Raw genomic sequence first — 24,012 nt, forward strand, 5'->3', positions numbered from 1 at the left:
CCAAGTAAACTGTAGCAGCAGGTGCCTGAAGTCAACAATGCAAACATTGTCATGATACTTCCAGGCAAGTCAGACCAGTAATTTACATGCTCATTTCATACTCAGTGGTAGAGAACCGCCCAGCCCAAGTAGCAATAGTTTAACAATCTTATTACAGGCCTCAGCAACTCGACACTGAACGTTCCTGGCTTTGGTCGGAAGTTCATCGGTGTGACGGCAGGGGGCGTTCTGGAGCTTCATGGCAGAGAGAAGACGTCATGGACGAAGCTGGCGACCTCCATCCCTGCTGCAGATCAGACGTGTGGAGTTGTCTACAATCACGAGGTAGGGTGCAATGTCTTTATCGCTATTCTATAAAGGTCTTGAAGCGAGTGACGAGAAGGTTGATACTATGATCCGCAGACCTACATTGGCACTTTGTTAGCATAGATGTCCCGTAACTCCATTCTTGGAAGAACAAGGGATTCCTGCACAGTCTGATTAGTCTTCTTGTACCTTGTGTTCTGTTATAGGATACCGACTATGGCAAGGAAACTGGAATGGGACTCCACGTGGTGGTGTGGAACCAGGACGGGAGTCTCTATGACTTCGGCGCCTTCTACACGGGCGAGACTTGGAACTCTGACGCGGAGAGATTGCTTGTGAAGTTCCTCAGTAGTACGTAATTTGCGTTCATTTATGTACCTTTATTGATATATGAACATGCATGAAACTGAAAAGACAAAATATAAGTGTAGATGACATACGAAAGTAACCTGCTTCACATTTTGTTAGTTTTGTTAGAATTGATCGTAACACTTATTTATAAGGGGTACCTTTTAGAGTTTCTTAAACATTGCAAACACCATTGTCTCCGCACCAGTACGACGTGGTAAGGGTGGCAGACCACCACCCACCTTCTGGACGTGCTGTTGTGACATCCAACTTGCACTGTTACACTAGTTCAGAATTCAGTTTAATATTATGTTCACGTTTATTTTAGTTATCCCCACTGGTAGAGTCGTGGCCATCAGTGTGATGAGGAGGCTGGGCGTTGAAGCAAGACCTGACTGGAACTGGGAGGCGATATATTCTGCCGTTGAGGCTCTCGGTGGCTTGACACGATCACAGCTGAGGGATGTCACTGATACAGAGGCGTATGCATTTATCACTATGACAGGTATGAGCGAGATATATCATTGTAACAAATACCCAACTTTTGTATATCATAGATGAAAAGTGGTCCGTATAGACATGAGTTAAATTCGGGCGGCGGGTTAGCCTAGTGGTTAAAGCGTTGGCTTGCCACGCCGAAGGCCCGGGTTCGATTCCCCACATTGTTGGAATGTGTGAATCCCATTTCTGGTGCCCCCCGACGTGATATTGCTGGAACATTGCTAAAAGCAGCATCAAATCATACTCACTCACTTAAATTCAACATATGGATATGTTTGATGTCTAACACATATCATGGCAGGAAAAAGAACGAACACACAAAGCATCCAATGTGTGAAATTCCAAAAATGCATGAGTGGAATAAATCCCTTCTTAGAATGATTAGCGTGTTTGGCCCTACCCGCCCTTCGCACAATTTGCAGAAAACATAAGTGTTTGTTTCATGATGCTGAACCCCTGCCATGCGACCGCGGCATGGACCAAACGTCTGAAACTAAAAACGATAAGTTAATTTTGAATAACGTCTACTACTGCTGCTCATAACTGAAGAAAAACGATTAAGAATTTTATGTTCGTTTTGCTCCACAGTGGGTTTACTTTTTTATGTTTCTTTTGTAGATGACTCAAAGCTACTGCTAAATGGTACATAGTTTATAATGAAATTTCCGGACTTCAGACTAGGTTCATGAACACCGTGCCCGGTTTAAGAGTAGGTGCTTAGATTGCTATAACTGCTCGTGGATCTCTGCATATAGACCGTGAAACATTCAAACAAATACAGCAGACTCACCTTACATAAACTTGACTTTCCCAGGAAGCCCAAATGTTACAATGGAACATCACGTGACCATACAGGGTAATGCGAAGTACACAATAACTGATGACGTTCACGTCAATCTCTGGGGAAGAAAACTCAAGTTCTATGCTGAAAGTGCTGTCAGGATAGAGAACAACTGGAGGTTTCCTCATGACGTCAACTTCCGGGTCACGTCAACTGATATCGCCTACCCAAAGATCGACGTCATCAATGACGTGTCTACATGGCAACCAGGTAAACGAGTATGACGTTGTACTTAATATATGGGAGCATCCATTTTCAAGTCAACTCTGATTGCATTGGCTTTGTCATTGATACCAGCAACGAATAGTACGTGTGGTTTCTCTTCAGGTGATCGTGTTGTGTTCACCTATGTAGACACTGACTATCTCTTCAGGTAATCGTGTTGTGATCACCTAGGCTATGCATACATTGACCATCTCTTCAGGTGATCGTGTTGTGTTCACCTATGTATATACTGGCTATTTGTCTTCAGGTGATCGTGTTGTGTTCACGTCTACGGACTTTGACTGGAAACAGGCGGAAGAACTTGAAGTGTTTCCTTGTGACGACTGCGCCAGCAACCAGTTCCGGGTCAAAGGTCGGTTATGAGTGGTCAGTTGGTAAGGCTGGGTCAGGCAACAAGAGCTGGACGTCTCAATTAAATATTTCAACGGTTGATGTTCCAATAAAAAGATGGAAGAATATGAACATGTTCAAGTTTGTTATAAAGGTTAACGCTTGTGATACTTAAGTTTGGCCTCGCATAGTTAAACAATTATCTCCTGACAACATGATCAAAAATATATATGTCCTTGTCACCCATGGCCATTTCCTTCTTTCCAACCACCCTCCCCAATTTAGCCATGTTTACTCTTTGTAGGAGAATTCAAGTTCCCCCACTACGGCAAGGTGTATGACGGAGTGGACATGAGAGGTGAAGTGGCACTGCTGTCGCGTGACTTCGTCATCGAAGGTCAGATGGAAACCGGATGTTACGTCACAGAAACAAACAGGAAAAAGAAGAATGGCTTTGTTCTCTCTTTGACTTCGACCATTTCGGTGGACATTTAAAGGTAAGATACGTTATAGCCTGGTTCTGTTCCAGAACCCAAAGCCAACCTATTACATGCACTGCTTTAAAATAATATTGTACAGCTGATGCTCCTATAGATTGATTTTAAAGTATTAAACTTCATCGATCCTAAACAGCGGATTCAAAAAAGATTCTGCGCAGACTACAGGTTTGGATTTAAGAAACTTCCCCCTCCCCCTCCCAAACCCCTTACCTTGCGCGGGACATTACGGTCACATTTAGTCAGGAAGATAACTTTACGATGGAACAATTGCAGTATCCACTTAAATGCACGGTTAGTATTTTTTAAGTTGAACGTTTTTACAGGTAACAAATGGTTTCACGTCAGCTCACATCCAAGGCATCGAGTTCTACCATATGGGACAGCAGGAGTTCTCAGGTAACATTTGGTATCAGTTAAAAGATGTTTAGAAGATCAACATGTCACCATTTTCTTATTTATTGTCAACAGATGTTCAGAGATGGTATATACTGTCTTTAAGTATGAAATGTATAAGTGTCCACATCATCAAATTCTACTGGTCATGTTTTATTCGTAATTATCGATATGATCGTGACTACATGACGGTAATATTGAAATGGATATATTGTCAGAAATGTATAAATTGTAGGCTCCTACCCCATACACTTCCACATGTGCGACGACGTCAGCGGCACCTGGGTCCGCAGCAACTCCATCCACCACAGCCTGGCCAGATGTGTGACCATCCACGGCACAGACGGACTCGAGGTAAACGCCAACTGTAACTGATACTTGCCGACGTGGACAACTGCAACACTGTTGATGGGAGTTTCACGAAGCCCTCTCTGTGACCAGGGATACTTTGTGACAGTCTACTCAGTAGATAATTACACATATGCCACTTGCACCACTTGTTCGGCGAAAGTAGATAATTATTTCACACAACAGATTAATAAAGTTGAACAGTAATGTATGGCCATGGGCTGCCGTCGAATATATATGTATACAAACGCTGAGAAACTAGGGACGTCAGTTCTACTGTAAATATTGGTAGAACGTAAAATCCTGAAGAACGACATATTGAAGCAGCACCTTATATTCAGTTGGCTTCACCTTGTATACAGTTGGCTTCACCTGATATATTGTTAGATACAACTTGTACACAGTTGGTTTCACCTTATATTCAGTTAGATTCACCTTGTATACAGTTGGTTTCACCTTATATATTGTTAGATTCAACTTGTATACAGTTGGTTTCACCTTATGTTCAGTTAGATTCAACTTGTATACAGTTGGTTTCACCTTATACTCAGTTAGATTCACCTTGTATACAGTTGGTTTCACCTTATATTCAGTTGGTTTCACCTTGTATGTGAACCTGTTGTTCGTGGTGTTGACAAAGTGTACTTCAGTATAACGTTGTTGATTAGAAGATAACAATATTTCAATGTATTTGTTAATATAATTATACATTACACATACGAATCTCTACCTGATAATCCACACATGTACTGTATGTAAATATAACGCATAAAATCAGGGGTGGAAATAACCTTAAAATTGCTAGTGAACTCCGGTACAGTGGCACATGTAAAATCACTTGCCCTGATAATTTTTCCACTATACCGGCCGTTTTCTTGTTGATTTTTTAAATAAACAACATAATTAACATTGGAATATCAACTGGACACCGGTACAGTGTGATATACAAATTTGCTTGCCCGACAGAAAAAACCCACTGGACTCTGGCGTCGGGCAATGGGTTATTTCCACCCCTGAAATTATGTTGCTATGGTATCGGCGTCATTTCGCCTTCAGTCATTTCAGTTGTGTTTTGGCATATTCATTAATAGTCGCTTTCTGTGCAGGTGAGCGACAACGCCTGCTACGACCATCTTGGCCACGGCTACTTCCTGGAAGACAGTGTGGAGCAATACAATATTTTGGACGGGAACATCGGAATCGGAACGAAACACGGCACTCACATAATGACGGATATGAAAAACAACTGGTGCAACAAAACCCTGGCCTGGAATTGCAAGTATGTCGTGTACTGTATTGTCTAGTGTACCACTCAGGTATTGTATGGACACGGGTGACCCACTAGATTCGGGCGCTACGCCTCTATGCATCATATTCCCTATGTTGGAAGTATCTGCTGAATATAAGAGCGAATCCCATTTTGTCCTTTGATCCTTTGTAGTCTTGACTCTTTACACGCACATGTCGGTTCAAGAGGCAAGACTACATGACGGCCAATTCTGGATTTAGACTACGCCAATAATCTATCTCGTTCAGTAAATAGGATAAAATAGAAATACCCACCATATCTGCTTTGTCATGCTGCGCTGAGTAACTCTTGTCGTGTGGGGCGGTGGGGTAGCCTAGTGGTTAAAGCGTTCGCTCTTCAGACACGGTTCGATTCCCTAAACGGGTGCAATGTGTGAAGCCCATTTCTGGTGTTGCTGGAATATTGCTAAAAGCGGCATAAAACCATACTCACTCACGTACTCTTGTCATATGTTTCAGTTCCTTGTCTACCTTCTGGATCACTCATTTCAACAACTACATCAGAAACAACGTGGCCGCCGGCTCTGATGTAAGTAACCCACCATGTCGTTCTCATGTCCCTAATGAGGAAGGGATGAAGTATGGTTCTGAGGACGATGGAACCAAACCAAGGCCCCGTTTCACAAAGTGATCGTAGCGCTAAGGTGATCGTAACTCTCGTACTTTAACATAGACACTCGTTGCGCTACGACCGCTTTGTGGAACGGGCCCCTGAACGAACCTTAGATACCAGCTTTACAATTATTATAATACATTAAGACCTCAGCAGTCAGGTTTGAAGAGATAACATTATTTCCTTCGAGTTGTTTCAGGATATTTTCTCATGGTTATATAAACACATGAGCTACAAAACACCCATAACGACGAGTCCTATGACAACAGGTCCATGTTTGACAGGTCGCGAAGGGCATTACCCAGTTGTAGTACATTTTGATTTACTCATATAATGAAAGCAATAACATCTCATGAGGTGAAGTATATCGGTATTGATGTAAAATGTTTCCCCAGAACGCTGGATTCTGGTTCAACTACGCCGACCGCCCACTCGGACCATCAGCTGCCCGTCAAGCAGAGAAGTTGGCCAACAACCAGCCAGCTGTCACAGAGTTCCAGACCAGACACACCCCCATCCTGGAGTTTGACAACAACGTGGCTCACTCTAATCATGAGGTGACACATTTCTTCAACCTCTTCAGATGTGCTATAAATTCAAACTTTGCTGTTGCTCACAGCCATGAACCAATCAAGGGGTGGAGCAAATGCGTGTTATAAATATCTGGTTAAAACACGTTTTTTTATGAAACAAAAGGAACATGGCTTCTAAAAGCAAAGGTAAAATGTCCTAATACGTAAGTTTACTGTCTAGGGTTTTCCTAAGCCGACTCAGAGTAACTCTACTTAACTGCGTGCAGCGGCTCAGCACCATGACTGTAAGCCTGTACTAAATGTGTTTTAAGATAGGACTGCTTCAATGGTCGTTGCATGCGAGCGGGCAAATGAAGAAACTAGAAACAGGATGTGTAGTATTCAAATGTTGTACAAATGCCGAACCATACTTTAACTACTAATTCTCAAATTCCCAGAGAGGTCTGATGTTTGACAACAGAATCTCGAACGGCCAAATGCACCATAAGACGTTTATCCCTGAAAACGCCAGGTTTGGATCCAACGATTACGACCCCAGAGAACCAAACACTCCAGAAGGAACTCCCGTCACCACCACCATCAAGAGGTAACAGAGATATACCACATAGAGGGGAGGGTTTTGTAAGGATCACTTTGTGGACTTGTGAGCGTTTAACTACTGTTCCACAAGACGCAATGTTAACAAACACAGAGTTACTTAATCGGATTTATTCTACAAATTGTGTATTTGATTTTAAAATTAAACATGCCAATGAAAATATCACTCACCAACTTTAATTTGGTGAAGAGAAAGCCGTCTTGTATTTTACCTGTTTCCATCTCTCCGACAGACTTACCGTGTACAAGAACCGTCAGGAGAATATCTGGCTGAAGGCTGCCAACACCATTCTGATCAACTCCAGGTGAGACTGGCCAAGGGGCAGTTCTGTCATAAAGATACTTTAGTATACCGGGTTCGATTCTCTGCTCGCCACTATTCTACTTTTAGGTTTGTCGGCGCCATACCTGTGGTATTTGGTTTCACCCCCGTGTTAGCAGCACTAGGTTATATGCATCACTTCGTCTTCCCCACCTTCAGCTGATACCTTTACAGCAGCAACAACATATCATCAACTCAATCAGTCTAGCACACCGCGTACTGGTCAGTGACGGTAAATGACTTGGCGATCTGTACAGCACTAAAGTCCTCTAAAGGGGGTGATCTTGTGGGAAATCTAGAGCGTCATATGATGTGGTGTTTCTGTGTAGCAGATCCCATAGCTGTAGCTTGGAGATATGTTCCTGAGTGTTCTTCGTTGAAGTGCCATGTATATAATGTCATGTTCCAGTATTGCCGACTCCCAGCGAGGACTCGTCATGCCGCTGTCGAAGGGCAACCGCGTCAATGAAGTCAAGAACTCGGTGTTTATTGGGATGTCGGACAACTTGGGTGTCGGCAGTGCTTACACCGAATGGAGATTTAGTGGACAGGTGAAGCCAGTTCACAAGTTCAGCAGATCTTTTCTGGGCTGGAGGCCGTGAGTAAATATTTGTTATTTATCTGTTTATCCTTTACACACACCACCGTCAAATGGTTTACCTCTGGACAACCATGGTGGAGAGCGTTCAAGCGTGTTTTTCAGAGTTCAGAGTTCTTCAGAGTACGACGACGATGTGGCAGAACCTGCTCTGTTTCAGTCTGAGAGTTAAAGAGGGGCTATTACCTCGATAGAGGAGTCCTTAAATCAGCAACCGACTGTGTTATTACCGAAGGGACGTGAATCTATGCTGTGGATTAGACTCACGGCGACTGTGTCTCACGATACTGACCTATACGACATTGAGATCAGCGTGTCCATGCCATGGCAACCCAACCTATACCTTAAACATGACTCGTAATTCTGCATACTATATCACGTCATTTATAATTCATGAATCATTGGATTAAGAATCTTTGAATCGGACTATCCTCATGGTTACGGATATAGTGATACATATTATTCATTTACCTCAGAACTGACCCTCTGCAAGGCTTTGTCTTCTACAACGGACCGAGCTACGTCACCGACTGCTACTTCAACGACTTCTACCACTGGCACTGGAACACTACATGGGACAGCGTCTTCAACGTCCCTGGGTATCGTACTGGCGGCGCGCTTGGTTTCAGGAGAACCAACATGCCTGTCTTCAACCCCAGAAGCACAGTGTCCGGTCTTAAGTTTGGATTCTGTGATAAGGTAGGTTGGTACCCTCATGGTAAGGTACCCCAGATACCTCAAGTCAAACATGGAATCATCCAATCCTCACATGTAGTCGGTAAATGTCCAGGTATCCTCACAGTACTAAATCTTCATCGAATCTGCTATTTACGAACTATCACAATGTATATTTTCCAATGCAAACCTTCTCTTCCCAACAGTCTGAAGGAAACAGAGTGTTCGACGGCAACAACACCACCCCAGGATTTGAGAAGGACGGCGAGGGGAAACAGCAAACATCGTTCCACGACGTTGACGGTAGCGTGACGGGCATGATCAACTCCCAGGTCGTCAAGAACAACCCGTTCTTTACCACACCCAAGTGTTCTTTGAAGGACAACTGGGACATGGCCGTATGTCCTCACAAATATGTCAAGGTGAGCAGTAGTCATTTACAACTAAAGAAGTTCAATTCACATGACCAAGATCCACAAGTAGCCTTAATCATTAACCAGGTTCCCCCAGCACCAATGCATTTGGTTTTCACAGCGTCTACGATCTACGCCACGTCCAACATGAATCTGATAATCGGTTTAAACTACAGAATAAAGGCAAGCCTTAAGCCCTTTCGTTTACCGCCAGTGCATCTTCTTTCCCGATAGTTTGTACATCTCATGACATTTGTCTGGTGTAATGATTCTGCGTCTCCATTTCTTCAAGATTAACCTTCATACCGATGTTTGGTCACTGAGTGACGAGCCTGTCACCTTCATCCGAGATGACGCCCATGAACATCCATTCGCAATGAACAGTGAGTTTCCTTTTTTCATGTTAAACACGGCTGTCATTTTTTTCTCGATACACAGCGAAATGTTTTCATCAATCTCCATTGTTATTTTCTCAGAAAATCAGGGCCGAGGATATCACTTTATGGTTAACAAGACCTACACCGTCCACTTCGACACGGCGGTGCCTAAGCAGTTCAAGATGCTCGCGTTAGACATGGAGAGGTACGGAATCTTCATCAATACTAAAGTTGAAGCGACAAGTCATTATTTTCATCCACACTAGTTCTGTGGCCTCGACCACCACTGTTCATATCAACATAGCTCTGCCAAATTCCCAGTGTTCAGACAGGAGTTGTGCTTTAACCTTCACACCGACGTTGCTTACTATCATGACAAACCACACTTTGACGTTTATGAATAATTCTATCTATATCATAAAATCGTGAATCGCTTGACTACTGTTACACTCAGGCTGTGGACAGACACAGATTTTAACTTGCGACATGTTCCATTACATTTATTGTAACAGATATGATCATCACTATGTTTGTATTTCAGAGGAGACGTTATTCGTGTCGGTGTATGCATGCCTAAAGACATGACGACATTTGAGCTATCCAGCTGGTATCCTTCCTACAATTCCCGCAGGCCACCGCGAGAGGTCGCCACTATACAGGAACTGGATGCTGACACTTCCGGTGCGGCGTACTTCTGGGACAAACAAGTTGGGTACGTTTGAGGTCCATGATGTGCACAGCGAATCTTCCAATTGCATCTACATGTATTATTTTCATTTCTTATTACATTACATGTCTCTTTTACATGTGCTTAGAGATTAATTTCTCATATCTCTCTCTCAACATCGTGGATCTGTGTGATTACTTGCTATCTCTGTATCACAGCATGATCTTCAACAAGCTGATGTCAAATGAGAACTCGAATGTAAAGCCTTTTGATCTTTAAGCGAAGTTGCTTCGAATAATTGAAGATCTAAATATTGTCGTTTATATGGATTAACCGTTGAATCATATAATATGTATCTTTATCGCAGCATGGTCTTCATCAAGCTGATGTCAAATGAGACTCGAACTGAGAGGCAGATGCTGTGCCCAAATGGAAAATGTCCAAACTTCAACCTAGTGAGAAAAGACGGAAGCAACACTGCAGACTGTCGGCAATCAGCCTATGGTCCTTACGTCAGACAAGCAGAGGTACTGAATGTTCGCTGAATATATATTGATGTAAAACTACTCTGGTTGTGGTTGGGTATCGTCCATGTTCGGAGATAATAGTTTCATAATTATGTTTTTCACAATTGCTTCACTCTTGTAATGTGTAAATCTCTGTCCAGGAAGCCTCAGTGGAGACAGCAGCGCCCCCTTGTGTCAAGGCATCATCACAGGTAGGTAACTCTGTAATGGTTGTAAATACCATGGAATGAGCGAGTTTGTAAAATGTGTGCAGCGTCACTTTAAACATATCAGAGTAACATCACATCGTTACAACATAGTGTGACATATAGTCTTGTAGGTTGTGCAGGTTTAAGTAGCTTCATGAAATCCACGAGGACGAGTAAAGTGATGCCTCAAGTGATTCAAACCCCGAACCTAAGATCTCGCAGTGAGTTCAGTTTCTAGGATAAGGATCCTTCTTTGCTCAACTATGTGGCTGTTTCAGTGGGTAGATGTAGATAGTTTGAGATGTTTAAGATACACACAGAGCAAACATCTGAATGTTTTACTGTTGTATTTCGTGTTTGTGTTGGTTTCTTCCCAACATAAACGCCATACTGTATGTGGTAGCTGTGAACATCCTTTGTCAACAGGGTTTTGGTGCCGGTGACACTCGCCCAACGACTGTTCCACAGACCAGTGCCAGCGACGGAGATGACCAGTGTCCACAACATGCTGAACCAGGTAGCCTGACACATCCTCTCAGTTTGATAGGGTGCATTCCACCAAGTTTGACTGGGAACTATGAGATGTTTTCATCTGAACTATTTACCCAATTCTGATATGTTCACAAGCGACTCTAGTAGGCCCTGCCCTATAACATGGCAGGTATATACCCAGTCGGGAAACCCTGGGGACATTCTGTCGTAGGTCAGGTATAACCTACCGTACTTATATAATTAACCGTTGTGTGTTTCAGCATCAGAACCACTCTCCAGTCAGTCTCGAGGATGCGCTGTTGACAACTGGCGGAGGGACATGGATGACATGACCATGCAGCTCCACAAATCCATGACCAGGGGGTTCTGTGTCAAGAGATGTGGTCAGAACGGCTACAGATATGCTGGCGTTCAGTACAGCTTTGAGTGTCGGTGTAGTAACAGTTTCGGCCTCTACGGGTCTGGTGAGGGTTGTACCAGGGAGTGCAGCGCGAAGAATGGGCTCTCCTGTGGGGGCGGCTGGAGGAATGAGGTGTTTGCCACCGGTGCAGGTGAGTCTGTCGAGTTTGACTTCGCATACTTGTATATATACGACTTTAAGATGTGGATACATATCTGAATGCCTTACAGGATTTATACAGAAGTAGATGAACCGCGTGTGTCTATCCCATGAAGGAGTGAGTGAATGAGTATGGTGAGCCGCTTTTAGCAATATTCCAACAATATCACGGCGGGGGACACCAGAAATGGGCTTCACACATAGTGCCCATGGGGGGATTCGAACCCGGGTCTTCGGCGTGACGAGCGAACGCTTTAACCACCAGGCTACCCCACCGAACCATATCATGCTGAAGACCTATTGCTTTTACCAAAGCAATAAATGATCCGTCTAAAACGTAACATTAACAAATTTATAGAAGTACGTTTAGCCTCATACACATGAGTGTGTATGTAGATATGTTACCACCCGGTGTCTTCAAGACTCTTCTGTTTAGGTTAGTCACATTTTACTCATATCAATTTACTTGATGGCGTAATAACTATCTCTTCAGTTCCCGCCAGTGCATGGCCAAGCTGTGGTCCGGGATCTCGCGGTGTAGTCTCTGGTGGGAAGTGTTACTATGTTGGAGAGGATCGACTCAACTTCTTTGATGCTCAACGCGCATGCGTCAAGATGGGCGGTAACTTGGCAACCGTCTCCTCGGCAACTGAACAGGTAGGTTTTGGTGCATCTTGCTGTGTTTCCCTGCTCTGGGTCCGGATTAGAATGGATACCGATGACTCTTTTGCTTGTCGAAAGGGGCAGTCCATTATAGTCAGGCGTCCGTTCCATCATATTTACAGGCCGCCTTCACATACCTAGAATAGTGCTGACTGTTGCTTACCAAAAGTAGGATGTGGATCAGAAAGTCCTGCAAGGTACACAATGTATCGTCATGGCGAAGATCACCGCTTGGTACAACGTTCGTGAAGTTTCTTCAATATGTTCTATATTGAGTGTATTCTATAGCGTGCTCTTTGGGTTTCACTCAAATGCACATATGAAGTAGAAACCCCTTGATGCGTAATCCTGGTAATAAACAATAATATTTCAAACTACACACATAACCCCTTTTGGTACGGCTAGTGGGTAGTGATGTGGCATTGTATATTGTAAGAGATGTATGCACTTGTATCCATCGATAACCTCCACTATGACAGCTGGCGTCCTCACTATTACTATAAGCATGTTGATCTGTTTAGGCTGACATCAAGGCATACCTCGGGCAGAGTAAGTTTCACATTTGGATCGGCTTGACGGATGTTGCTAAAGAAGGAGCGTTCGTCTTCATGGACGGCACACCGGCTACATACATCAACGGGGACCTCGGATACGACAACTCAAGAATCTACGACGACTTTGTTGGTACGGTACATTTTGAGAACCATCAAGAAATCTAACCTGACATAGCATCATCTCAAAAGGAACAACATCAAAAGGAAAATCAGAAAATAAGTGTTCCTTACACGAAGTACCCACATCATCACCTATGTAATTGTTCAAGGATGGGATCTCAACTACTAAGACCTGTTATATAGTGTCTGTCCGTTGTGTGTTTCAGCAATGGACGTGGGTCAAAGGTACCAGTGGCGAGGCCGTCGATGGCAAGATGAAAACCGTTACCTCTGTCAGCTGCCAGCATCCACCACCATCGCTCCTCTTGGTAAGGAATCAGTAGATCGGGAAGAGAGCACCTCATACAAATCAGATATTATGTATGTAAAAGTAGTTGTCATATTTACTTCAACTGTCTTAAGGTACAGCGAATCAAGGTTTCTCTGCCAGTATTTAAGAAATGCAAACAGGCATATTTATCCAAGTGAAGGTTTCAGAAAACGTTTTATGTCATCAGTCTGTGTCATCAGTCATTACTCGATTCGCTTCGGTTCCAACACTGGACGTTTAATATTTACTTGATCTGGGTCGATGTTTCTGGTGGACCCAACTCTCGAGTGCTATCATGAGCTCAGTATCATTTATCTCTGCAGGGTTAAAGCAAAATGGGAATGTTTGGTGTGAGAAATTCAACCTGAACCCTATCATTTCCCTACTTTCCTTTCCTTCCAAGCAGCGGAATCTGTGAACGTCTACGCAACAGTCGTAATTCAAACTTAACACATCATTGCCATTGGTTTCTATAGTCAGTAAATGCACTGTCCTGTCGCTGCATTTCTGGTCTGTCGATCACGTGGTAGTTGTAATGTTGAACGGCGTCAGGTAACTTTGCGAATGACGTTTTTTATTATTAACACTGTGAAAAGTAAAGATATTCCTCATTGACCAGAGAGCTGCGGACCTAACGGTGACGGACACAGACTGGGCAGCAACGGCAGGTGCTACATCATCCTCAACACCAAAACTGACCACGACACAGCAGAGTACCAGTGTTTAACCCGCCAGGGAGAGCTGCCCACAGTCACAGATGACGCCACACAGGTTTGTACCAACATACAGGACTTCGGCCAGTATATACCTTCGGCATGGAATTTTCGTCTAAAATAGTGCTTGGATCAGACATCAGACAAAGTCAACATTGGTTTATAGAGACAGAAACTTAAGGTGCTAGATCAGGTGTTGACCATTCATTTGATATAGGTCACCCATTAGATAACAGATGAAAAAGCAGGGATTAAATCAGCAATATCATTGCGCTGGTACCATATCAAGAACAGATGCGGTGAGAGAGTCAAGGAGTATAAGTCAATTTACATTGAATGTTAAAACGAACACCAGTGGGCGACAGTGTCATGTATCAACATATCATCTTGTGTAGCGAGAGATCAGGAACCAGCTGCTGGCATTCGGCGCCGACATGGACTACTGGACGAACGAGGTTGTGGTCGACAGTGATGACGCCGACGTGGGTGTTGACACTTATTATGGTGAGAACATTTGTAACTTATGAGGTAAATATTCATACAGTGAGAATTTGATACAATTTATTACCTCCTCGATATCATCAAGATGGAAACCTCTTGATGTTCGTACGTTTTATGAAAAGCCATACACACGGGGAAGTTCCTATATGAATACAGCACTTTCGTCTCCTAAACATGGCGTCTTGCACGCAGTGGATGCTTTCATATGTTTGCATGATCACCTCCAAATAATCGGCAATTGATACAAGATGACTTTGATACATTACTACACAACGTCACAGTGACTTTATTTTTGTCATCTGGAAATGCTATCTGATCTATCTGTTGTAATCAAACTACAAATAATGGGTACTAGAACTAGAGGAATTTAAACATACACACTCTCATATCATCTCTTTTATAACTGTTTGTCCGTGATACAGCTGGTTGTTATGTCTGTTAGTGCAAGCAAGGAGTCACTCACTTGTGTCGGCCTTGACAACCTTCGGGGTACAGCGTGGGGATATTTTCCTATAAAGCTTAACTTTGTGTCAGTTCATCTGTGTATGAACCATCACAGAATGAGGGCCAAACATTGCATGAAGGTGGTTGCAAGCTCCGACAAGCTCCAATTCTTCAAACTTCGTGTTCGGTTTGGGGGGCTTTGGAGATGTTGGCCATACCAGTTGGAAGTTGCAGATGTCGATTGTATTTCCAGACATTGAGTGTTCGATTTACTGAGCGTCGGTTTACGGAGATGTGAATTTCACTTACGCAATAGCGACACAGTTTGTATGCAGCCAGCCATGTAACAATCTCCCAAACTGATATTCTGTGATACCAAACAAACGTGGATATAACCCTGCTGATTCTATGTCGCCAGAACTGGCCTTCACCTCCTTGTTCAACAAGAAGTCTGCCAGTGCCAATGAGAAGAATGGCGTCGTATGTCTTCTTGGTGGGTAATATAGTGCAGTTCTTCATGTATGATGGATGAGCAACCAAGCAGTGAATAACGTTTGTGTATTTATAAGTGACGTTGCTTTGATTTCCTGTATGCTCTGTTTCTTACAATCAGTCATAAAAAATTACATGTTTTATACACCTAATGAAACTATTAGAAATCATTTAACATATATCATGTTTAACTGTTTTTACTAAGTTCACCATTGCCTTAAAACATGAAATCAGGGTAATTGACAACGAATGGCACTCAACTGTTACCTTGTCTGTTCCAGAGTCAACAACAACAGCCAGCATTTGTCCACACAGTAAGGGGAGATTTTTACATCAAACTCCGTTTATAACGAGCACGCTAATATCGAGCCATTTCCTGTATATTTAGCCGAAATGTATATAACGATCTACGGTAATAACAAACTCATATAAAAGGTCCCTTTGAGCTCGGTATAACCATAGCTTATTGCACCTTCGAACCCTTCACCTTCTACTTGGATAACACAATTACTAAACCATTAACTGTAATGTATTATCGGACACTGTAGCATGTACTTACAGTCAATGGAAGGGATGCCGTTAAGTAAACATGGTAGGAGTGTTTGTGAAAAGCATGAATAACTGCATGCTTTTGAGTTAGATATTACTCAAAATATACTCGTATCATTAATATCAAAAGAGGATAGTCAATTTGTTTACATTCTTATGGACACAACGTGGTAAGCCCTTTCTTTGGACCCACAGGCCCAGTTCACCAGCTTATCTATACATCTTCATCCTTAAGAATTGATAATCTTATACCTCTGTTGTTTTCCCAGCCTGGAAGGAACATGGTGGTTCCTGCTACCTCTACACGGGCAAGACAGCGCCCCACTACGACTCTGTGGCAGCTCTGTGTAACCAGTAAGAAATACTGTAACAGATGGATGCCCTTGATGCTGATCACTGGATTGTCTAGTCCAGACTCGATTATTTACAGACCGCCGTCATATAGCTGGAATATTGTTGAGTTCGGCGCCAACCAACCAACCAACCTGCCTGTAACAAACAGTTGATTTGTAACTAGCAAGTCCTCCTGTAAGGGAGAGAAATACGTGAACTAGTAATAGGATCACTGTCATACTGGATACTTGCTCAAGATGATAATGTGTAATCACTTTCCAGCTGACTGACTCACTTCATGACATTTACGGATATTGATTTAAGATGTTAAATAGGAAACTTGTAAGATTTGAAGTTGTTACCCTTATTACTGTATTATTGTCATTGTCAACAGGGGCGACAGTAACATGGTGACAGTCCACAGCAAGGCTGAGAACGACTACGTCTACAACATGGTGAAGGACTTCCACAACGGAAATGGGAAGGATGTCCTCATAGGTAGTTACAACACTTTTACACTGTATTACATTCAGTCGGAATATCTGGGATTGGTTCCAACACAGCCGCCTGGAGAATATACTGTATTCACTATCACCAACACATGTCCTCATTGGTAGTTACAGCACTTTTACACTGTATTACATTCAGTCGGGATATCTGGGATTGGTTCCAACACAGCCGCCTGGAGAATATACTACATTCACTATCACCAACACATGTCCTCATAGGTAGTTACAACACTTTTACACTGTATTACATTCAGTCGGGATATCTGGGATTGGTTCCAACACAGCCGCCTGGAGAATATACAACATTCACCATCACCAACACATATCCTCATAGGTAGCTACAGCACTTTTACACTGTATTACATTCAGTCGGGATATCTGGGATTGGTTCCAACACAGCCGCCTGGAGAATATACTGTATTCACTATCACCAACACATGTCCTCATAGGTAGTTACAGCACTTTTACACTGTATTACATTCAGTCGGGATATCTGGGATTGGTTCCAACACAGCCGCCTGGAGAATATACTACATTCACCATCACCAACACATATCCTCATAGGTAGCTACAGCACTTTTACACTGTATTACATTCAGTCGGAATATCTGGGATTGGTTCCAACACAGCCGCCTGGAGAATATACTACATTCACTATCACCAACACATGTCCTCATAGGTAGTTACAACACTTTTTACACTGTATTACATTCAGTCGGGATATCTGGGATTGGTTCCAACACAGCCGCCTGGAGAATATACTACATTCACTATCACCAACACATGTCCTCATAGGTAGCTACAACACTTTTACACTGTATTACATTCAGTCGGGATATCTGGGATTGGTTCCAACACAGCCGCCTGGAGAATATACAACATTCACCATCACCAACACATATCCTCATAGGTAGCTACAACACTTTTACACTGTATTACATTCAGTCGGAATATCTGGGATTGGTTCCAACACAGCCGCCTGGAGAATATACTACATTCACTATCACCAACACATGTCCTCATAGGTAGTTACAGCACTTTTACACTGTATTACATTCAGTCGGGATATCTGGGATTGGTTCCAACACAGCCGCCTGGAGAATATACTACATTCACTATCACCAACACATGTCCTCATAGGTAGGTACAACACTTTTTTTACACTGTATTACATTCAGTCGGGATATCTGGGATTGGTTCCAACACAGCCGCCTGGAGAATATACTACATTCACTATCACCAACACATGTCCTCATAGGTAGCTACAACACTTTTTACATTGTATTACATTCAGTCGGGATATCTGGGATTGGTTCCAACACAGCCGCCTGGAGAATATACTACATTCACTATCACCAACACATGTCGTCATGGGTAGCTACAGCACTTTTACACTGTATTACATTCAGTCGGGATATCTGGGATTGGTTCCAACACAGCCGCCTGGAGAATATACTACATTCACTATCACCAACACATGTCCTCATAGGTAGTTACAGCACTTTTACACTGTATTACATTCAGTCGGGATATCTGGGATTGGTTCCAACACAGCCGCCTGGAGAATATACTACATTCACTATCACTAACACATGTCCTCATAGGTAGTTACAGCACTTTTACACTGTATTACATTCAGTCGGGATATCTGGGATTGGTTCCAACACAGCCGCCTGGAGAATATACTACATTCACTATCACCAACACATGTCCTCATAGGTAGTTACAGCACTTTTACACTGTATTACATTCAGTCGGGATATCTGGGATTGGTTCCAACACAGCCGCCTGGAGAATATACTACATTCACTATCACCAACACATGTCCTCATAGGTAGCTACAACACTTTTACACTGTATTACATTCAGTCGGGATATCTGGGATTGGTTCCAACACAGCCGCCTGGAGAATATACAACATTCACCATCACCAACACATATCCTCATAGGTAGCTACAGCACTTTTACACTGTATTACATTCAGTCGGAATATCTGGGATTGGTTCCAACACAGCCGCCTGGAGAATATACTACATTCACTATCACCAACACATGTCCTCATAGGTAGCTACAACACTTTTACATTGTATTACATTCAGTCGGGATATCTGGGATTGGTTCCAACACAGCCTCCTGGGGAATATACTACATTCACTATCACCAACACATGTCCTCATAGGTAGCTACAGCACTTTTACACTGTATTACATTCAGTCGGGATATCTGGGATTGGTTCCAACACAGCCGCCTGGAGAATATACTACATTCACTATCACCAACACATGTCCTCATAGGTAGTTACAGCACTTTTACACTGTATTACATTCAGTCGGGATATCTGGGATTGGTTCCAACACAGCCGCCTGGAGAATATACTACATTCACTATCACCAACACATGTCCTCATAGGTAGCTACAGCACTTTTACACTGTATTACATTCAGTCGGGATATCTGGGATTGGTTCCAACACAGCCGCCTGGAGAATATACTACATTCACTATCACCAACACATGTCCTCATAGGTAGCTACAGCACTTTTACACTGTATTACATTCAGTCGGGATATCTGGGATTGGTTCCAACACAGCCGCCTGGAGAATATACTACATTCACTATCACCAACACATGTCCTCATAGGTAGGTACAACACTTTTTACACTGTATTACATTCAGTCGGGATATCTGGGATTGGTTCCAACACAGCCGCCTGGAGAATATACTACATTCACCATCACCAACACATGTCCTCATAGGTAGCTACAGCACTTTTACACTGTATTACATTCAGTCGGGATATCTGGGATTGGTTCCAACACAGCCGCCTGGAGAATATACTACATTCACTATCACCAACACATGTCCTCATAGGTAGTTACAGCACTTTTACACTGTATTACATTCAGTCGGGATATCTGGGATTGGTTCCAACACAGCCGCCTGGAGAATATACTACATTCACTATCACCAACACATGTCCTCATTGGTAGGTACAGCACTTTTACACTGTATTACATTCAGTCGGGATATCTGGGATTGGTTCCAACACAGCCGCCTGGAGAATATACTACATTCACTATCACCAACACATGTCCTCATAGGTAGCTACAACACTTTTACACTGTATTACATTCAGTCGGGATATCTGGGATTGGTTCCAACACAGCCGCCTGGAGAATATACTACATTCACTATCACCAACACATGTCCTCATGGGTAGGTTACAGCACTTTTACACTGTATTACATTCAGTCGGGATATCTGGGATTGGTTCCAACACAGCCGCCTGGAGAATATACTACATTCACTATCACCAACACATGTCCTCATAGGTAGTTACAGCACTTTTACACTGTATTACATTCAGTCGGGATATCTGGGATTGGTTCCAACACAGCCGCCTGGAGAATATACTACATTCACTATCACTAACACATGTCCTCATAGGTAGTTACAGCACTTTTACACTGTATTACATTCAGTCGGGATATCTGGGATTGGTTCCAACACAGCCGCCTGGAGAATATACTACATTCACTATCACCAACACATGTCCTCATAGGTAGTTACAGCACTTTTACACTGTATTACATTCAGTCGGGATATCTGGGATTGGTTCCAACACAGCCGCCTGGAGAATATACTACATTCACTATCACCAACACATGTCCTCATAGGTAGCTACAACACTTTTACACTGTATTACATTCAGTCGGGATATCTGGGATTGGTTCCAACACAGCCGCCTGGAGAATATACTACATTCACCATCACCAACACATATCCTCATAGGTAGCTACAGCACTTTTACACTGTATTACATTCAGTCGGAATATCTGGGATTGGTTCCAACACAGCCGCCTGGAGAATATACTACATTCACTATCACCAACACATGTCCTCATAGGTAGTTACAGCACTTTTACACTGTATTACATTCAGTCGGGATATCTGGGATTGGTTCCAACACAGCCGCCTGGAGAATATACTACATTCACTATCACCAACACATGTCCTCATAGGTAGTTACAGCACTTTTACACTGTATTACATTCAGTCGGGATATCTGGGATTGGTTCCAACACAGCCGCCTGGAGAATATACTACATTCACTATCACCAACACATGTCCTCATAGGTAGCTACAACACTTTTACATTGTATTACATTCAGTCGGGATATCTGGGATTGGTTCCAACACAGCCGCCTGGAGAATATACTACATTCACTATCACCAACACATGTCCTCATAGGTAGTTACAGCACTTTTACACTGTATTACATTCAGTCGGGATATCTGGGATTGGTTCCAACACAGCCGCCTGGAGAATATACTACATTCACTATCACCAACACATGTCCTCATAGGTAGTTACAGCACTTTTACACTGTATTACATTCAGTCGGGATATCTGGGATTGGTTCCAACACAGCCGCCTGGAGAATATACTACATTCACTATCACCAACACATGTCCTCATAGGTAGCTACAACACTTTTACACTGTATTACATTCAGTCGGGATATCTGGGATTGGTTCCAACACAGCCGCCTGGAGAATATACTACATTCACTATCACCAACACATGTCCTCATTGGTAGTTACAGCACTTTTACACTGTATTACATTCAGTCGGGATATCTGGGATTGGTTCCAACACAGCCGCCTGGAGAATATACTACATTCACTATCACCAACACATGTCCTCATAGGTAGTTACAGCACTTTTACACTGTATTACATTCAGTCGGGATATCTGGGATTGGTTCCAACACAGCCGCCTGGAGAATATACTACATTCACTATCACCAACACATGTCCTCATAGGTAGTTACAGCACTTTTACACTGTATTACATTCAGTCGGGATATCTGGGATTGGTTCCAACACAGCCGCCTGGAGAATATACTACATTCACTATCACCAACACATGTCCTCATAGGTAGTTACAGCACTTTTACACTGTATTACATTCAGTCGGGATATCTGGGATTGGTTCCAACACAGCCGCCTGGAGAATATACTACATTCACTATCACCAACACATGTCCTCATAGGTAGTTACAGCACTTTTACACTGTATTACATTCAGTCGGGATATCTGGGATTGGTTCCAACACAGCCGCCTGGAGAATATATACTACATTCACTATCACCAACACATGTCCTCATAGGTAGCTACAACACTTTTACACTGTATTACATTCAGTCGGGATATCTGGGATTGGTTCCAACACAGCCGCCTGGAGAATATACTACATTCACTATCACCAACACATGTCCTCATAGGTAGCTACAACACTTTTACACTGTATTACATTCAGTCGGGATATCTGGGATTGGTTCCAACACAGCCGCCTGGAGAATATACTACATTCACTATCACCAACACATGTCCTCATAGGTAGTTACAGCACTTTTACACTGTATTACATTCAGTCGGGATATCTGGGATTGGTTCCAACACAGCCGCCTGGAGAATATACTACATTCACTATCACCAACACATGTCCTCATATGGTAGGTAGTTACAGCACTTTTACACTGTATTACATTCAGTCGGGATATCTGGGATTGGTTCCAACACAGCCGCCTGGAGAATATACTACATTCACTATCACCAACACATGTCCTCATAGGTAGTTACAGCACTTTTACACTGTATTACATTCAGTCGGGATATCTGGGATTGGTTCCAACACAGCCGCCTGGAGAATATACTACATTCACTATCACAAACACATGTCCTCATAGGTAGTTACAAGCACTTTTTACACTGTATTACATTCAGTCGGGATATCTGGGATTGGTTCCAACACAGCCGCCTGGAGAATATACTACATTCACTATCACCAACACATGTCCTCATAGGTAGCTACAGCACTTTTACACTGTATTACATTCAGTCGGGATATCTGGGATTGGTTCCAACACAGCCGCCTGGAGAATATACTACATTCACTATCACCAACACATGTCCTCATAGGTAGCTACAGCACTTTTTACACTGTACTACATTCAGTCGGAATATCTGGGATTGGTTCCAACACAGCCGCCTGGGGAATATACTACATTCACTATCACCAACACATTTTGTACTTCGTGGTATGATAATGACAGTTATTCCAGTATATCTGACTGACTGACTGACTGAGTTTGGTTTTACGCCGCTTTTAGCAATATTCCAGCAACATCACGGCGGGTCCTGTATATCTCGTATCCAAGGAGGGGGTAGGGGTGAGTGAGTGAGTGAGTGAACTGGTGAGTGAGTTGGATCAGTTTCATCATACAGTACAGCTTCATGGAATTCCCCAATTACTGATATGCTGGCTGATAGGCTAGTAGTGATCAGGGGCGAATTTTGGATTCGAACTCACAAAGAGCGGATTTATATCAGTTATGGGAGGCAACTATGTGTTATTTCTAGCTGGTCTGGAGTTCTATATAACTTGTTGTGTCTTGTTCCCAGGCTACCGGTACCGCAGTGTGTTCGACAAGTTCACCTGGCTGGACGGATCTGACCCCGTCTACGAGAATTGGAGCTCCAGACAAGGCATGTCTGGACTGACCGGTGGTTACTGCACGAAGATTTCCTATTCTGACAACAAGATCACCTGGATGAACACCCCATGTGTGGATCAAAACTACGCGGTCGTATGCAAGATGAAGCGCCCGGCATTTCTCGGAATATAATCACTCTAACCTTGACAGCAATCAAGTCCATCCTTGACACTAAATACTATATAAATTAGCGTGTATCATGTACCATTTATCAAAGGTATTTTAGTCACTTACTGAGATAGTGTTCTCGAACGTGGTCCACGTGTGAGCAACTCTGCTGACCCGATGTACCAGGCTAAATGTTCCTCTTGCCACTTCGTCCACAGACAGCAACATGCTCCTCTCCTCTTCCTCTACCGCCTCTATATTTCAGCAGAGGCTATATCATAAGATCTTATTATGGTTGTCCGTGATTTCAGATAAACTGAACATAACGGAGGGAAGGTTCAGCCTAGGCAAGAACTGGGGTAGGTCTGGAGAAGAACTGTCAAGACTCAAAAGATATGGCCCAGACTGAACCTTCATCTGCTCAACTTCGAGGAGAAAAGACCAGGGCCTTGATTTTCGAAGCTCTCTTAGCGCTAAGATAGTCGTAAGTTAATG

The 24,012-nt window shown here is 43.0% G+C and overlaps 2 protein-coding genes and 1 long non-coding RNA gene across 3 annotated transcripts; all 3 read left to right on the forward strand.

The window, feature by feature from the left end:
• Positions 1–2,193: 2,193 nt before the first annotated feature.
• On the forward strand, positions 2,194–2,928 carry LOC124289123. The gene is made up of 3 exons (XR_006901597.1): positions 2,194–2,206; positions 2,469–2,573; positions 2,856–2,928. It is a non-coding gene; the product is annotated as an uncharacterized LOC124289123 (long non-coding RNA).
• Positions 2,929–10,791: 7,863 nt separating this feature from the next.
• On the forward strand, positions 10,792–14,035 carry LOC124289103 (macrophage mannose receptor 1-like). Its single transcript, XM_046725704.1, has 7 exons — positions 10,792–10,800; positions 11,037–11,127; positions 11,363–11,653; positions 12,155–12,318; positions 12,846–13,013; positions 13,205–13,306; positions 13,928–14,035. The coding sequence occupies exons 1-7, from the start codon at positions 10,792–10,794 to the stop codon at positions 14,033–14,035; spliced, it is 933 nt and encodes a 310-aa protein (XP_046581660.1).
• Positions 14,036–15,374: 1,339 nt separating this feature from the next.
• On the forward strand, positions 15,375–23,603 carry LOC124289104 (snaclec EMS16 subunit alpha-like). The gene is made up of 4 exons (XM_046725705.1): positions 15,375–15,459; positions 16,277–16,361; positions 16,735–16,838; positions 23,318–23,603. Exons 1-4 carry the CDS (start codon positions 15,375–15,377, stop codon positions 23,539–23,541), a joined length of 498 nt encoding a protein of 165 aa, XP_046581661.1. The 3' UTR covers positions 23,542–23,603.
• The last annotated feature ends 409 nt before the right edge of the window (positions 23,604–24,012 follow it).

Source organism: Haliotis rubra, unplaced genomic scaffold, assembly GCF_003918875.1.
Source record: "Haliotis rubra isolate DU_JTF1 unplaced genomic scaffold, ASM391887v1 Scf433, whole genome shotgun sequence".
Taxonomy (NCBI): Eukaryota; Metazoa; Mollusca; class Gastropoda; order Lepetellida; family Haliotidae; genus Haliotis; species Haliotis rubra.

What these genes read in the sequence shown, in the direction of transcription:
- LOC124289103 (XM_046725704.1), top strand. An exon ending in GGTGTTTGCCACCGGTGCAG is followed by an intron (nt 11,654 to 12,154) that starts GTGAGTCTGTCG and finishes CTATCTCTTCAG; the next exon opens with TTCCCGCCAGTGCATGGCCA. An exon ending in CACCACCATCGCTCCTCTTG is followed by an intron (nt 13,307 to 13,927) that starts GTAAGGAATCAG and finishes CTCATTGACCAG; the next exon opens with AGAGCTGCGGACCTAACGGT.
- LOC124289104 (XM_046725705.1), top strand. Translation starts at nt 15,375, where the DNA reads ATGTCGCCAGAACTGGCCTTCACCTCCTTGTTCAACAAGAAGTCTGCC. An exon ending in TGGCGTCGTATGTCTTCTTG is followed by an intron (nt 15,460 to 16,276) that starts GTGGGTAATATA and finishes TTGTTTTCCCAG; the next exon opens with CCTGGAAGGAACATGGTGGT. An exon ending in TGGGAAGGATGTCCTCATAG is followed by an intron (nt 16,839 to 23,317) that starts GTAGTTACAACA and finishes TCTTGTTCCCAG; the next exon opens with GCTACCGGTACCGCAGTGTG.